At 37.1% G+C, this 14932-nt stretch overlaps 2 protein-coding genes across 2 annotated transcripts in view; one reads left to right on the top strand and one right to left on the bottom strand.

Moving 5' to 3' along the window:
• Trpm (Transient receptor potential cation channel, subfamily M) overlaps positions 1 to 14932 on the top strand; it is a 234964-nt gene that overhangs the window by 162918 nt on the left and 57114 nt on the right. Inside the window, 1 exon segment of the mRNA XM_064038311.1 lies at positions 7956 to 8092. Coding sequence (XP_063894381.1) covers positions 7956 to 8092 — 137 coding nt within the window.
• Positions 1877 to 10192, bottom strand: LOC126055551 (uncharacterized). Its single transcript, XM_049845177.2, has 3 exons — positions 9605 to 10192; positions 2456 to 2669; positions 1877 to 2147 (listed from the first exon to the last, which is right to left on the bottom strand). Exons 1-3 carry the CDS (start codon positions 10013 to 10015, stop codon positions 1999 to 2001), a joined length of 774 nt encoding a protein of 257 aa, XP_049701134.2. The 5' UTR covers positions 10016 to 10192; the 3' UTR covers positions 1877 to 1998.

Raw genomic sequence — 14932 nt, 5'->3', positions numbered from 1 at the left:
TGCCGTCGCCTCCTTCTGCGAAGCGGTCATGCTCGAGAAGGAGGAGGCGGAACGCCAGAGAGTCCGCACCTCTCATCCCGGCCGCCGCGCTGGACCAGGTAGACACCATGGGCGCCGGGTGTCGCGAGATGACTCCCGGCCATAGGCGTGGGTCTGTGGGCGGTGAGTTCGGGTGGCTCATCGTCCCCCTGTCTTCCTAGACGACAGACCCGTGTCGACGGCGCGCGTTGTTCCACGCGCTCCTCAAAGAGACGTCAGCAACCCCAGCGGGGCCCAGCAGGGCCAAGGCCTGCCGGGGCTGCGGGTTGTTCGAAAGAGATACCGCGGCCCTGGTACATAAAAGGCCTATGACGGAACACGACGATTTTAGTCAGTAAGAGTCTGACACTCCCTCACCGCTGCTAACCCACAGCGGGAGGGGTCATTTGATGATTTTACGTCGATAAAAAAAAAAAAAAAAAAAGGTGGGTTTAAACACAGAAGCTCGTATTACTTGCTTAATAATTGCAAGCGCAATCTAACCGGATTTAATCCTATCCGATCAATTAAATTTTACAATTTGCTAAAATTATGTAAAATACTGCTTAATTTGATTCTAACAACCGAGAAAAACTTATTCATCCCAAGTTTTTCAGGTCCATATTTATTGCTCTCAACTGTAGGTATACTAGAAACAAACAAAGCTGTTAGGTATTACAAACATATGGTAGAAACCACGAGCGCCCGTTAGGTGCGCTCCACCGGTCTGTTTACATAGGTCTTAAAACTGTTAGCACTAAGACTTGCTGTTGGTGTTATTCCAAAATCTAGTGGAATGCTTGAAAATTACCTGTATGAGAAAATACGTGTAAGTTTGATCATTAGGTATTATGACTATGTGTCCCTAAAATGACTTCTTTCAACCATTTGATGAAACATAGAAAAAGAAGATATATTTGAAATATAGGTATAGTGCAACCAAAAAGAAAATGTGAATTTTTATTACCACTTCAAAACATTTCGATGATTAACAGAAATTGAAGTGCTCAAGCCTGAACAAACAAATAATTGAAAAAAATGAAATGGAATCAGCAACACATAGCCTATTACTACTTATTTCAGTTTCTGAGAATTTACCAAAACTTTATTTACTCGAAGCAATTATTTTTCTGCGTCCAATCATGTACAAAATTGGTTACTGCCAACTCGATAACTTACTTTATTTTTCTTATTAAATTGAAGTTTCAGTATATCTTTTGGGAGTAATATTACGCCGCTGTGGACATGTCAATAAAATTGTATTTATTATACTTTACCAAGTTTCTTGAAGACAAATAAGCTACCAAAACATAATTATTTTCTACAAAAAATGTGAAAAAATCTTCTGTATGTACAAAATTCGGGTCACGTAAGCAATTTTTGCAAACTTCCACACACTATAGCAAAGAATTTGATAAGGTCCCATGTTGTACACGTCTTCACTTTATATCGTCACTGTTCATATTTAGGGTGCTGGACGATGTTTATTCTTAGAGGGGAGAAAGGGTAAGAATACGAACGGACTCGTTACTTTGTTTGTAGGAGGCGAAACTGAAATGGCCTACTGCGGTAGTCTTAAACATAAATATTTTTTTTCTTTGTGTTACAAGCAATGAGTGCTGTAGGTCTACGTATGTGGTATCATCATTATTTTTGTATAGAATACGGCAACTTTATGACAATAATTATAAAAGTAAACCTAATCTCGCATAAAGATCTATTAGGTATGTTATGTCTTTTAACGTAACTTATTTGAAAAGGTTTCAATAAATCACAGCATTTTATATTCTAGGATTTATTCATCATAATAATCATAAAAGAAATATGTCCTTTCAATTCAATTACTTTCCATAAGTAAATGTTGACACAGCACAATTTTCACAAGAGTCCGTTGCCTTCTTTAGATGAAGACCTATATCAAAATACTCTTACAGTCACAGTCACACCACTGAACCATTAATTCCACCATAAAGTTTCTGTCTACATTTTAAAAGGATCAGGTGTTGAGATGAACGTAGAATTCGTGAGTCCGTTTGTCTGAGCTTGGTACAGGACATCATTGATCAGTTTCTCAGCTAGGATCCGCATGTTCCCAGGTAAATTGCGTAGTTTAGCTGCTACGTTCACACCTGCAAAACAAAATATATATCATCAAATAATGTAAGTAAGAAACTTCAAAGAAAAAAGTTGTTGTGTGTTGAACAGACTTAAAGGTTTGTTCTGTTAGTTCATCCTATGGGAATTAGATATGAGTATGGTTTAGCATCAGATTTTTTTTAATTTTCGCCATTTTGTTAATGCTACATACAGTCATTTATTACCTGAACCCGGTTTTGGGTCATGAACTTTCAGAGGTTCAGAGTGTACCGAAAAAAATAAGACTCATAAATAAGACTCATAAGTAAGAACTGCAAAATAAATTTCAATGAGAACGTACCTATAGCATCATATTCATCATCAACTTCAGTACAATGTCTCTTGTTCTTATCGTCCTCTAAGAACCGCTTGGACGCACAGGTGCTCTCAGGCACCTCCACAATATTACTGGAAATGCTGAACGCAGGTGACGAGTAGTCGTCTCTGGTGGCATCGAACCTTCCATCATCTTCTTGAATGTCGTCATCCTCTTCTTCTTCTTCGGGCTCCGAATCCTGGGACAAATAAAGTTACTTGAGCGGTTTTTTTGGAGAGATCATTAGTTCTTCTTGTACAGTCAAAGTTTCACATTTTTTTAAAACAAAATCAAAATCGGCTCATCCGTTCGTGAACTACGATGCCACATACATATAATCATATCAAACTAGTAACACCTCGTCATGGATTAAATTTAAGATTGCCGTGAAAGTAGGTCAGAATGGTTGTTAGAATATCATCGTTCATTTCATCGTTCTTGAAATACCCTTCGTCTCAAACATGAAATGAGTTCAAGATAACAAAGTAATTAACTTACAAAGGATCGATTAAAGTTAATCGGCTCGGCATTGCGAGAACATCGTCTGCCAAGTTCTGCAGACGATCAAATTGGGTCAAAGTTGACGTGACTACCAGGAGAGAGAGGATTTCCTTTAGATAAGGTCTTTGTAAAGCGAAGGACATACTTTCAGAAATGCTAAGTTTAGATTCGCTCGTGCGCCATCTTTTTATTCTGAAGTTCATATAGGAACTAAATTAACTCTAGAAAAGCTATAAAATTATTTAAACTCGACAATTGTTGTCATGGTAATATCATAATTTCATGGTCATTCCGACTAGCTTGCAGTGTCAACCTTAACTTATTTTCTGAACTTAAATTCGCTTAGTTGGATTCAACAAACATATATGAAAATAGTTACGTTATCTTGACAGTTAAGCCTCAGTACTCAAGCTTTTTTGTGTAAATCTAACTGTAATGTCTTTAGGTAAAATGATAATAAAGTTTTTTGTAGTCTCATAATTGCTTTGGATAAGCTCATAAGCCTCTTTGTAAGATCCAGACAAGGAGAGGGTTGCTTTTGTTTTAAAGAACTAAAAATAATATACCTAGTATTATCTTCAGAGCCCTAATCCTTTGCAATTATTTGATTTATCTGAAGGAGAGGTCAGAGATAGACTCTTCAAAATCTTTTATAAAATTTATTATTTTCTATCAGGCAATTTCATCTCAACCAACTAATTTGTCTGAGATTTGTAAACAAAGTTAACAGAAATTTCCAACTTTTGAATCAAATAAAATGTAGCTGGAGTTTTCTAGACAAGAATTTTTCTAACAACTTCGAACTTTTGCATGACTCAAACTGAGCTAGAAATCAAAGTAAAATCAAACGTGATACTGTAGGACTGTAGTTATAAATATTGACTTTGAATGCATAAAGGTAGACTTCAAAGCTTGGTACAGGATTGAATATGTCAGGATATGCAATATCTACCTCACATGTTTATTCGTTAACCGTACCGCGATTTTACCGCACCGTGCCGCGGGCACCACCGAATACTTCCAGTACAGCAATTATGTCATAACCAATAAGGCAAATTGTATGCAAATGTTGCATACATTTCGCGTAAAACAGAATGTTGATTCGCGGAATAATTTAATTAGCATTTGTTTGTCAGTGTTATTATATCTGTTGTTTTGAAGTGTCCTATCGGAGCGTGATCATTAGTATTTACTTTTAAAAGAGTGATAGATCTATCTGTCACTATGAAAGTAACTATTGGGATATTAGCATAGATTTCCAGTCGAAAATATAAGTTTATTTGCATTTCTCTTATTATTATTATTTTCCATGTGAGGTTCCAATCGAATCATTTTAACGTCCCAATTAAATCATCATCCTCCGAGCCTTTTTCCCAAACTACGTTGGGGTCGGCTTCCAGTCTAACCGGATGTAGCTGAGTACCAGTGCTTTACAAGGAGCGACTGCCCTATCTGACCCCCTCAACCCAGTTACCCGGGCAACCCCTACCCCTTGGTTAGACTGGTGTCAGACTTACTGGCTTTTGACTACCCGTAACGACTGCCAAGGATGTTCAATGACAGCCGGGACCTACAGTTTAACGTGCCATCCGAAACACAGTCATTGGTGTCTAAGATATACTTAGAAAGTACATACAAACTTAGAAAAGTTGCATTGGTACTTGCCTGACCTGGAATCGAACCCGCGCCCTCATACTCGAGAGGTTGGTTCTTTGCCCACTAGGCCACCACGACTTTTTTTTTCCCACGTCCCAATTAAATATATTTTTTTTATTTAACAACATTTAATTTTAAATTTTAAATGGTTGCAAATATCACGGGACCGCAGTAAAGTATGTCGTGACTCGTTGGGCAACTCAAACACGTCATTTAGCGGGAGATTGCCCGACGCATTCAAAAAGACATATTTGTATGCGTTAGATACCGCGCTTTGCAGTTCGCGGGAAATTGGAAAACGTATTTTTATATACAGCCCGATTTCTCGTTTACCTGACCCAAAAAACTAATAGAGGTCCCATTCATTTGGACGAGTTTTTAAATATTTGGACAGAAATACAGTTACTAGTGTTGTTTGTCTTCCGTGAATCTTCCGTGATTTTTACATACAACATTATTTGCGTATCACAGGTAAAGGCATATGCTCATAACAAAGATACAATGGAAAACGCTAAGAAAATCTCCAACAAAACAAGATTGCTTCATACCAGTGACCCTACTCTTCAAAACTCTTTATCAGAAAGGCACAGTCCAACAAAGACATTACGTCCTTTAAATAAAATAACAAGATAAAAAATCCTACAAAAAGAGCCATTATTCAACCTGGGATTGCTCCCTGGTACATTCAAAGTGAAACATTTATTTACGTCACCAACGCTACCGGAGATTCAGAGGTATTTTTATTCAAGAGTGCACCTGGAATGCTTTTCTATGAAATCTCATTCGAAACTTGACTGGAACAAAGGTTGTTATCTTTCAGCTGTGTTTGTGTGATAGAATTACTGTTGTATGTTTCATCAACATTAATATGTAGTTTACTATTGCCAAATTTTGAACATAAAATTAAGGGCAGCCCCTAATTTTGAAGTACTTGGAAGATAGAATGAGGCTGTCATTGAAAATCTTTGACCCTTGTAGTCAGAAGCGAGTAAGTCTGACAACCAGTCTTACCAAGGGGCACTGGTACTCGGCTACATCTACATACATACAGGGAAATGACTAGGCAGACGATGATGAGGACGGAATTATGGCACGTAAAAGTGTTACCATTCCCAAACGTAGCATGTAAAAGAGCATCGTCTTTTTCCAATATGTATGTACTGTCAAAAATAAAGACAAAAATACACATTCCATCAATGTTCGGTTCGCTGCTTCGTGCAAAATAACATTCGAGTTTTTCAGTTGGAAATTTTTTGAAGTCTGGGCTCTAGATTTTTGATGGAAAAAGAATCTGTATGACAAACCCCCATGTCATACAGATTCTTTGTTAGTCTTTTGTAATTTTTGTAACTCCACCATATTGATTTTCATCATGGTTTCTTATCCATATTTCATCAGATACAACCCCAAATCAAAATTATGACAATGATTACTTTAAATTAAGTCGCCAAAAGATTATCCGACTATAAGTATACTAGGTTTGGTTTGTTTGGAGAACTTTCAAAATGATAAAGATGAAAAGTCATATATTATAAAAGTAGGCTTTAAACAGCGCTCTTGAAAGTCAATTTTACAAAAGACAGTCCCCAAAACCCCCGCCCTTCACCAGTTCGTACCTATGTATTATAGCTGGGAAGAAGAAATGGTGGAACCAACTTCCCAGCAACACAATTCTTTCCAATATGCAGTGGCATCCTGACATCAAAGTTGTAACAATCTAAAGTGAATTCGATTACTTGATTGCTGCACTACGGGACGTGTCCCATGTTTGTGTAACTGCTTGTGTCGTTTTGTTGTTTTTATCGATTACTTTTGTAAATATGTAATCGATACTTATCGATATTGTGTTCATATGTTTACGAATCGTAGTCTGCTTGTTTGATGGAACTTTTTTAACGTTGTGTTGAATCGTTTTGGTTTGTTTACCGATTATGAGTTACTAGCCGCTTGCCGCTGTTTCACCCGGTCCCATGGGAACTTCGGTCAGAACCGGTACAAAAAATAGCCTTTGCTACTCGGGAAGATAGCTTTCCAACAGTGAAAAGATTGCCACAAGTTTTTTTTTTAAATCGGGTCAGTAGTTTCGGAGCCTTTAGAGTACAAGGAAATGTTTTCATCTTTATCATATTAGTATGCATAGTATTATGTATTTCCTATAATTCCTATTATCGTCATTAATAGTTCCTCTAATCGTATTGTTCTCTCTAACCAATAATACCTATCTCTATTGTATTTAGGTTAAATGTCGCATAATGATACGGCAATTTCCCAATAGCTGTAGTAATTAAACTCAGCGGTATTTCTGCCCACGATTTAATTTATTAGACTCAGAGCCCGGGGTCTGGTAATTGTAATTTATCTAGAAATGGTTAGAACATGCTGCTTTTGTGCCTTGATCATTCAGGCGTCTTTTGAGTAAACCCACCTAGGTAGGTAAGTAGGTGCGCTATAATGATTGAAATATCAGCTCACGGGATTTTAAACTTTACATCCGCTAAATAGAATCTATATTCCTCTAATTAGGTTCTTCAAGTAACGGTAAACTTGCCTTGCGGTTTTGGTTGTTTGGAAACTTGCCAATATGTGCGGATAATCTGAAAACTTTACGAAGATTTACGTCAGGTTCAACAACTATTTAGAAGTTTTGTAACGAGGATTTTGATGTTGCCGTATTTCCTATTAGTTAAGATATGATATAAGGTATAGTAAAATAAGTTCAATACTGCATCCCATAGTGCGTACAGAATTTACTGATTTAAATAAACATTTTAAATCTAGAAATTGAAGCATTCACCCACGAACAAAAAGACTTAACTTAAAAAAAAAAGTCGAAACAAAGATCCAAAGCGCAAAAAGGGTCACTATCTCGAGCCAGCTTTTGAACTTTTACCTCTACTAAATTGGACCTTGTGATCAAAGTAACAAGATTGAAATTAGCATGTATAAGTAGTCGTCGTAATGAAAACACTCGGTGCATTGTATCTTGTAGTAAATGGTGGAACTAATATCCATTGATGGGAAGTGTATGGACTATTTTTACCCTTTCATTTATTACCTACGCTATAGTTATCGGCACGGATCTTGAGCTCTGACCTTCATCTGCACAGAAGTAATTTATTGGGTCCCTTTTGTGGTATGAAGTGAGGCGTGGGGGCGGGCTAAAGCGGTGATTGGCCCGCAGTGCATCGCGTCATTGCCGTCACTCGGGATTGGTTCTTTACTAGTAAATCACTTCTGCGCAGATGTAGGTCAGAGCTCAAGATTCGTGCCGATAACTATACTCTAATATTTTTACAGATATCCTTTAGATTATTTATGATTGTTTCAGATCAAAACTAGCAGTACTAAACAACAGACACGCATACTTCTTGTTAGTAGACAACGGGTCGGTCGGGCGGTATGGAGCAGAAATCGTTCTAAGAAGAAAGCTTGAGAAATACATCGCGGCGCAGAAACTACATCCTTGTAAGTAAAATTATACTGAAATGATGAAGGAAAGCTAGCGACTTTGTTTAGGACCAATTTTGATCGGTATTTGTTATTTTCAAAAAGGGTTAACTTCACAATAAACAAAACAAAATAAGGAAATGGTGCAGCACAAACACACAGTTGTTTCATACTGTCATCGCTGTCATTGTTGCCGCTAAGTTAAGACAAAAGAAAAACCATAACAAAGCCTTAAGTGTAATCCACCCTTAGAAAATGATGAAACTTCAAAGTATCGGGTCCTGAAAGCATATACCTACAAATAAACAACTTGCAACGTTTCAACTCAGTTTAAAACCCGAAGTTTAGCAGACCTTTCATATTGAATGCTTCTGCACACCTGCCCTTAACTCACACAAAATTGTTGGTCTACTCAAAGTTTAGGGATCATGTTAATTCCTTAATTAATCAACATTAGCAAATCAAAATTATATCTCAGACCTGCTTCATATCACATGTCAAAAAAGTTTAAGTTACATTAGTATTTAATATTCTGCAAGTTACATTCGCTTCTTAATAGTAGCATAAAGCTACAGTGAATAATTTGGGTCTATAAATAAAACCGGCCAAGTGCGAGTCAGACTCGCGCACCGAGGGTTCCGTACAAATCCTGTATAGATAAAAAGTGATTCTCGCGCCAACCGTTCAGTTTAGAACAATAATAGTTATGGTAAAGGTTATTTTCGAAAAGATACCCATATAGACATTATAATGGTAACAAACACCACGTGATAACAGTCAGGTGACTTATGCAGAGGGAAGTTTCCCTGAAATAAATTGAATAAATAAATCCAATCCAACGAATGATTTCAATCTCTACCTGAAATACCTGAATCTATCGTGACTTCAGATTTATGTCTGAAAAATCGTTTTCGTATACGGGTCTTACTAGCTCTAAAGTATTACTAAAAGATCACTATATCCTGCTTACAGTAGAAATCCCCCGAATCTGTCATTTTTACCAATCTAATCTTAACCTTAACCCAATTGCGATAAGGTTCAAAATGTATTGAAGTTTGTCACTATGAATTAGGTTGTGCTGTTGTCTGTACCTAGGTATTCCTTACATCCGTACATCTCAGAAACATAGACGAGTAAAAATAAGTTCAAATTTTAATAATCTTTTGCGTCCTTATAAGTTTGTGAGTTCAACCTCTTGGCTCAGTTCTGTAGGCTTTCCACTGAGCCTAACAATTGCGTCTGTATCCTCCCTACTTCAATAATATGTACTTAAGTATGTACTTGTGTACATTTCGTATATACCTAGGTACCTACTCGAGAACACTTTGGTTCATGTGAACTTGGCATATAAACAAAGTCAAAATTTGCAACCTATCCTAACTTAATAATATCATAACACTTCGTTCATATCGAAGGCTGCAAGGACGTCACTCGTGCGACTATGTTACACACCGGTAGATTTCACAGCCGGCCATTTGCACGCGCAGCGCTAGTGTGCGCGCAGCTATGCATATGTGTGTAAGTACTCACCACAATAGTATACTGCGGCGACGACGCGCTCGGCTTCGACTTATCGTTACTATCGTATTCGCCACCAACTTCCTCCGCTCGAAAGATAAACGAAAACAAATCGTAATACCAAAGATGCGGTTTGTAAACTTCTGCGTCACTTTCAGCAACCTTTCTGCTATGTAGGACTCTCTTATGTTCCCTCCTCACACAAGCGCGCAGACTCTCAATCTTCCTCATGACATGCACTCTAGTCGCGGCCGGGTCGTATTCTTGCACAAGCTCCGTCAACTTCGTGATGGCTTCGCGGCGTTTGTACTTCATTTTGTATGAAATGCAGTATTTGTCCCAGAGGCATGGCAGGTTTTGGTATAGGGTGATGAATTCCTTGATTAGTTTGCGCGGAAAGACAATGTTTACTGCGTCGGACATTTTGTTGGAGCGGTACGCGTTCGACGAACGGCGCGGCGCGCAGGTCACTGAGCGTGTTGGGAGGGGCGCGGCGCGGCTCGGTCTCGCCCCCCGCGCGTCTCCGGCCCCCGCCGTCGCCTGCCGCTGTGCGTTTTGTTCGCCAACATGTTTTTTATGCACGGTCGATACGCGTGCTCGGCACAGCTGCCTAGCGTACACGGAAAGGATTTTTAACCATTATTGTTGGTTGTTAAGTGTTACTGATTATTATAAATATGTTTATCCCTCTTTTACACAATAAGTCGTTTCAAACTAAAAATACAAATATACCTAGTTTTAGCCAAAAAAATCATTTTTTTTACAAAAAATATCTAGCTATTTTAAGTAAGGAAGCAGGTCAAACTTAAATATTGACATCATTAGGACGCCCCTGGTGCGGTACAAAGCGTGCAATTTGCGAGCATTTTAACGAGAGATCTTTAGCTCCTGGCGCTAGACAAGCGCTGAAATAATTAAAAAATAACTTGCTTTTGTTCAAAGAATATTTTTCAAAACTCTATGTTTTTTTGTTTTCTAAAACAGTGTTGCAATTTCTGTCATGTACACAGGTAAATTAGTAAGTTACTTTTTTATTTTATTATTCGTTTATTGCATTCCATAATGTACACAAAAGGTGGACATATAAAATTGCTTTAGTCACCGTAAGTCAACTGTCATCACCATAAGTTTATTCCATTTGTCACCGTAATTTGTCCCCCTTAATCTTCCCCACATTCACTTTCATACAGCTAATATACTTAGATAAATGTATCATCATTCACATTATCCCTCAACCTACTTAAGTTAAATATGTTTATTTAAACAAAGCCCTTGTTACTTGTTACATTGTCTCATGATGGATTATCCGATAATAACCCACGTAGAATACATGAAAGGAAGACGTAAAATGCAAGTCATTGCACATTATGTAAAATTATAGAGTATCATGGCGGTTCTCGTTACGGTAAAGTGTCGTTGTTCCTAAGGTACCGGATTGTCACGTTAAACTAGTTTTGTCTAGCCATTTTTCCCGGTTTCACCCGCGTCCTGAACTATTGCCCGTACCTGGATTGGATAAAATATGCCCTATGTTACGCGGGAAGAGTTTAGCTTTCTAATATTGAAAGAGTTTTTCAAATGGATTCAGCAGTTTTGGAGACAAACAAAAATTCCTCTTAATTATATTAGTATACTTAGAGTAAACTGCTAATTAAAAGGTGTATTCCTTCTTTCTTATACCTAAGTATCTACTAGTGTTGCACAGCCCAAACCAGTTTTGGCAGTCAAGTAAAAATAAACCCAAACCTAGTAATGTAACACTATTACACCATACTTTTGCTTATTTAGAACTGTGCTCCATTAAGCTAAGTGGTTTCACACCCTTTTCACAATGGGCTGAAAAAACTTGCGATGGAGGGAAAGTAGTCGCCATGTTTACTACAAGAATCTTTGAGAACAGTTTTTAAACGATTTTACAAAAAGAGGAGGATTTTTTGTTTGTTCGCGTCTTTTTTTTAACAGTTTTTTTATGTTATGTAGAAATAAACCTACATGACTATTACACAGAAACAAAAAAGGAAATTCATCGCGTCATTAAGCAGTTATTTTGTACTTTGTATTTTGCTATTTCAAATTATTGTTTACTGTGTGTACTTTCATAAATTATAAAATAAATAAATAACTTTCAAAATTTTTCCCAACAACATTTACGACCAGTTAGCAAAAATACTTATTAAGTTATTTTTTTTATTTTTCCACGATTTTTAGTTAACAAATTAATATTCAGTGACAAACTGAGTGAAACAACGGAACTCTAACTATTAATTTAACTACTTTTATTGAGACAGTCATAAAGATATCATTGTAAAAAATCTAACAGACAGACATTTCAAACGAAATTAAATCATTTGTTAGGTTCTAACGAAGAAATCTGAGCTCTTATTATCTCAACGCTGAGCAAGTCCTATGAAAAACAGTTATTCAAAGAGATTACAATTTAATTTAGTTCTGTCAGATTCCAATTCCGTTCGGATGCAGACTCTTAACGGATAAGGGGTTGTCTGCACTATGCAGACTTACGTATGTTCCTAGGATAGAATATTTGTGAACCTCTGACGGTCTTTTTCAATATTTTAGCTATCTGTGATTTAGCTTACCAGAGATAGGAATTTGACATTATTTTATGGAGGTAATGTCAAAATTATTTCTCTAGTTAACATAACAAAACAACTTATAGATGGAATATTTGGAACTGCAGTAAGTTGTAGACATATTCATTGCTTATCCATAGTGTAATTAAGTATGCTATGACCCTTGAGTTTGTTTCAGTGTGTCTTCTCAAGATAGTCAGATAGGTAATACAGACTTTTTTTCAACTTCAAGGATTTGACGTGTAAAAGTGTCAAAATCAAAATCAAAATCAAAAGTCATTTATTCAAAGTAGGCTGAAAATCAGCACTTTTTGAACGTCAAATCTACAAAAGACAGCCCCCAAAACGCCCGCCCTTCACCACTTCCTATGTGTTTTTGCTGGGAAGAAGAAGTGGTGGAACAAACTCCCCAGCAACACAATTCTGTCTGTATGGTTTGAAGAACCGTATACAAAAAAATAAATAAAAATATCACTCAAAATTATACACATAAATTTGTATAAAAAAAAGCAAGTAAACATGTAATCATGTTAGCTAGTACACACCTTACCTATTGCTCAAGCAGCTACAAAAAAATATATATATATATAATGTGTAAAAAAAAAAAAGAGAGAACATAAGGCCTCCATTCAGTGAAAATAGGTATAGTTTTTGGGCGTACCTACCGACATGTGAAACACGATGTGTTTTTATATATTATATAAAAAAAAAAAAATTAAACAAATTTACAACATAAACAATGAAAACGGTGAACTAGGACTACTGTTCAAATCAAAAGTCATACACATTATATTACGGGTCAAGAAATATGTAGTCAGCAAGACGACCTGGTACCACAAGCAGCACCCGTTCACGAGCATAACGCGAGGATCAGCCATCGCCCCCCTCGCACATTTTTGAGGGAGGGAGGCAACCCGACCACCGACGCTACCGCAAGCAATACCGTCTAAGGGAGCATGACGACTTGCAACCACATAACAAGAAAACAGTTAATACTAATAGATTCACAGTCGCTAGTAAACCATTTACAAAATTGCAGAAACAACCCATCGTGAAAACAGTACGATGGTGGTAATCTGTCAGAATACATACAAAAATGGAAAATGTCACGTATAAAATTAAAATAAATCACATCAACTATCAATGATAACTCTTGAAGCTGTCCGGTGTTTAACATGAGGACCAACTACTCTTATCGTTTAAGTAATCATTAACAGTATAGTAGGCTTTCTTCGACAGAATAGATTTGACTTGGACTTTAAATTTATCAAATGGCAATTCTAATAACGACTGAGGAAGTTTATTATAAAATCGTATACCTAGCCCCTTAAATGTTCCATGCACCTTGTGAAGCCTGTGAATGGGTACGCACAGTTTATGCTTGTTCCTAGTGTTGATACTGTGGACATCACTTTTCTTAGTGTACAGATGAATATTCTGTCTAATATATAGTATGTTGGCAAGGATGAATTGAGATGCCACAGTAAGGATACCTATTTCTTTGAAAAGCTCCCTTAAGGAATGCTTGCTACCTAGCTGATATATTGCACGAACGGCTCGTTTCTGTAGTACGAAAATGTTTTCGATATCTGCAGCTTTGCCCCACAGTAGAATACCATAGGACATAACGCAATGAAAGTAACTAAAATAGACTAGTCGAGCTGTGTCTACGTCAGTGAATTGTCTTACTTTTCTGACGGCGTAGGCAGCAGAACTAAGCCTTCCCGCGAGGCTGGATATATGCGAGCCCCACTGTAGCTTTGCATCAACTGTTATTCCCAGAAACACTGTTGACTTCACAGTTTCAAGAACTTCATTATTTAGGATAATATTAGGTCCTAAGTGTTTCACATTAGGCAAAGTGAACTTAACACATTTAGTTTTTTTAGCATTAAGAACTAAATTATTTGTTGTAAACCAGTGCGTAACTAAGGAGAGTGCACTATTCACGTCATCAAATTGCTCTCTATTCCTATCAACTTTGAAAATGAGAGATGTATCGTCTGCAAATAATACTATATCACATATATTTTTCAAATGGAACGGTAAATCATTTATATATACTAAGAATAAGAAAGGACCTAAAATAGAACCCTGCGGCACGCCTAATTGAACTGGTAGGCCTGAAGATTTGACACCGTTGATGTCTACGCATTGCAATCTATTATTTAAATATGATTCTATGACGTTTAAAGCTCCGTTTTGAACGCCGTAATAACGTAACTTGCGTAAAAGTGTGTCATGTTGAACGCAATCAAAAGCTTTGGAGAGGTCGCAAAAGACCCCTATTGCGTTTTGAGAGTTTTCCCATGCATTAAAAATATGTTTTAAAAGAGCAACACCAGCATCAGTGGTCGAACGACCCCGAGTAAAGCCATATTGTTCGCTATGGAGGAGGCAATTTACATTAAAATAACTGAGCAACTGCTTGAGTATTAACTTTTCAAATATTTTACTAAACGCAGGTAGAATTGAAATTGGTCTAAAATTACCAATATCCGACTTGGTTCCTGATTTAAACAAGGGAACGACTTTACTTTGTTTCATGAGGTCGGGAAATACACCAGCATCAACGCATTTATTGAATGTGACAGCTAGATAGGGGGCAACAATGTCAATTATATGACTTAAAAGTTTAATGGAAATACCCCAGTAATCACCGGTGTTTTTTGCCTTGAGAGTTTTGAAGGCATTGATGACGTCTTGCGGCGTTACATGCTCAAACTTGAATAAGAAGTCACACTTGGGT

The sequence above is a fragment of the Helicoverpa armigera genome, chromosome 15 (assembly GCF_030705265.1).
Source record: "Helicoverpa armigera isolate CAAS_96S chromosome 15, ASM3070526v1, whole genome shotgun sequence".
NCBI classification, from domain to species: Eukaryota; Metazoa; Arthropoda; class Insecta; order Lepidoptera; family Noctuidae; genus Helicoverpa; species Helicoverpa armigera.
Note: the sequence above shows the minus strand (reverse complement) of the source record. Positions and strands in the feature narration are given on the sequence as shown.

Excerpts from the sequence above, each read along its gene's own strand:
- LOC126055551 (XM_049845177.2), bottom strand. The coding sequence starts at position 10,015 with ATGTCCGACGCAGTAAACATTGTCTTTCCGCGCAAACTAATCAAGGAA. Across the intron at positions 2,670-9,604 it reads CGCCGCAGTATACTATTGTG|GATTCGGAGCCCGAAGAAGA; the intron begins GTGAGTACTTAC and ends TATTTGTCCCAG. Across the intron at positions 2,148-2,455 it reads TGATGAATATGATGCTATAG|GTGTGAACGTAGCAGCTAAA; the intron begins GTACGTTCTCAT and ends TTTGTTTTGCAG.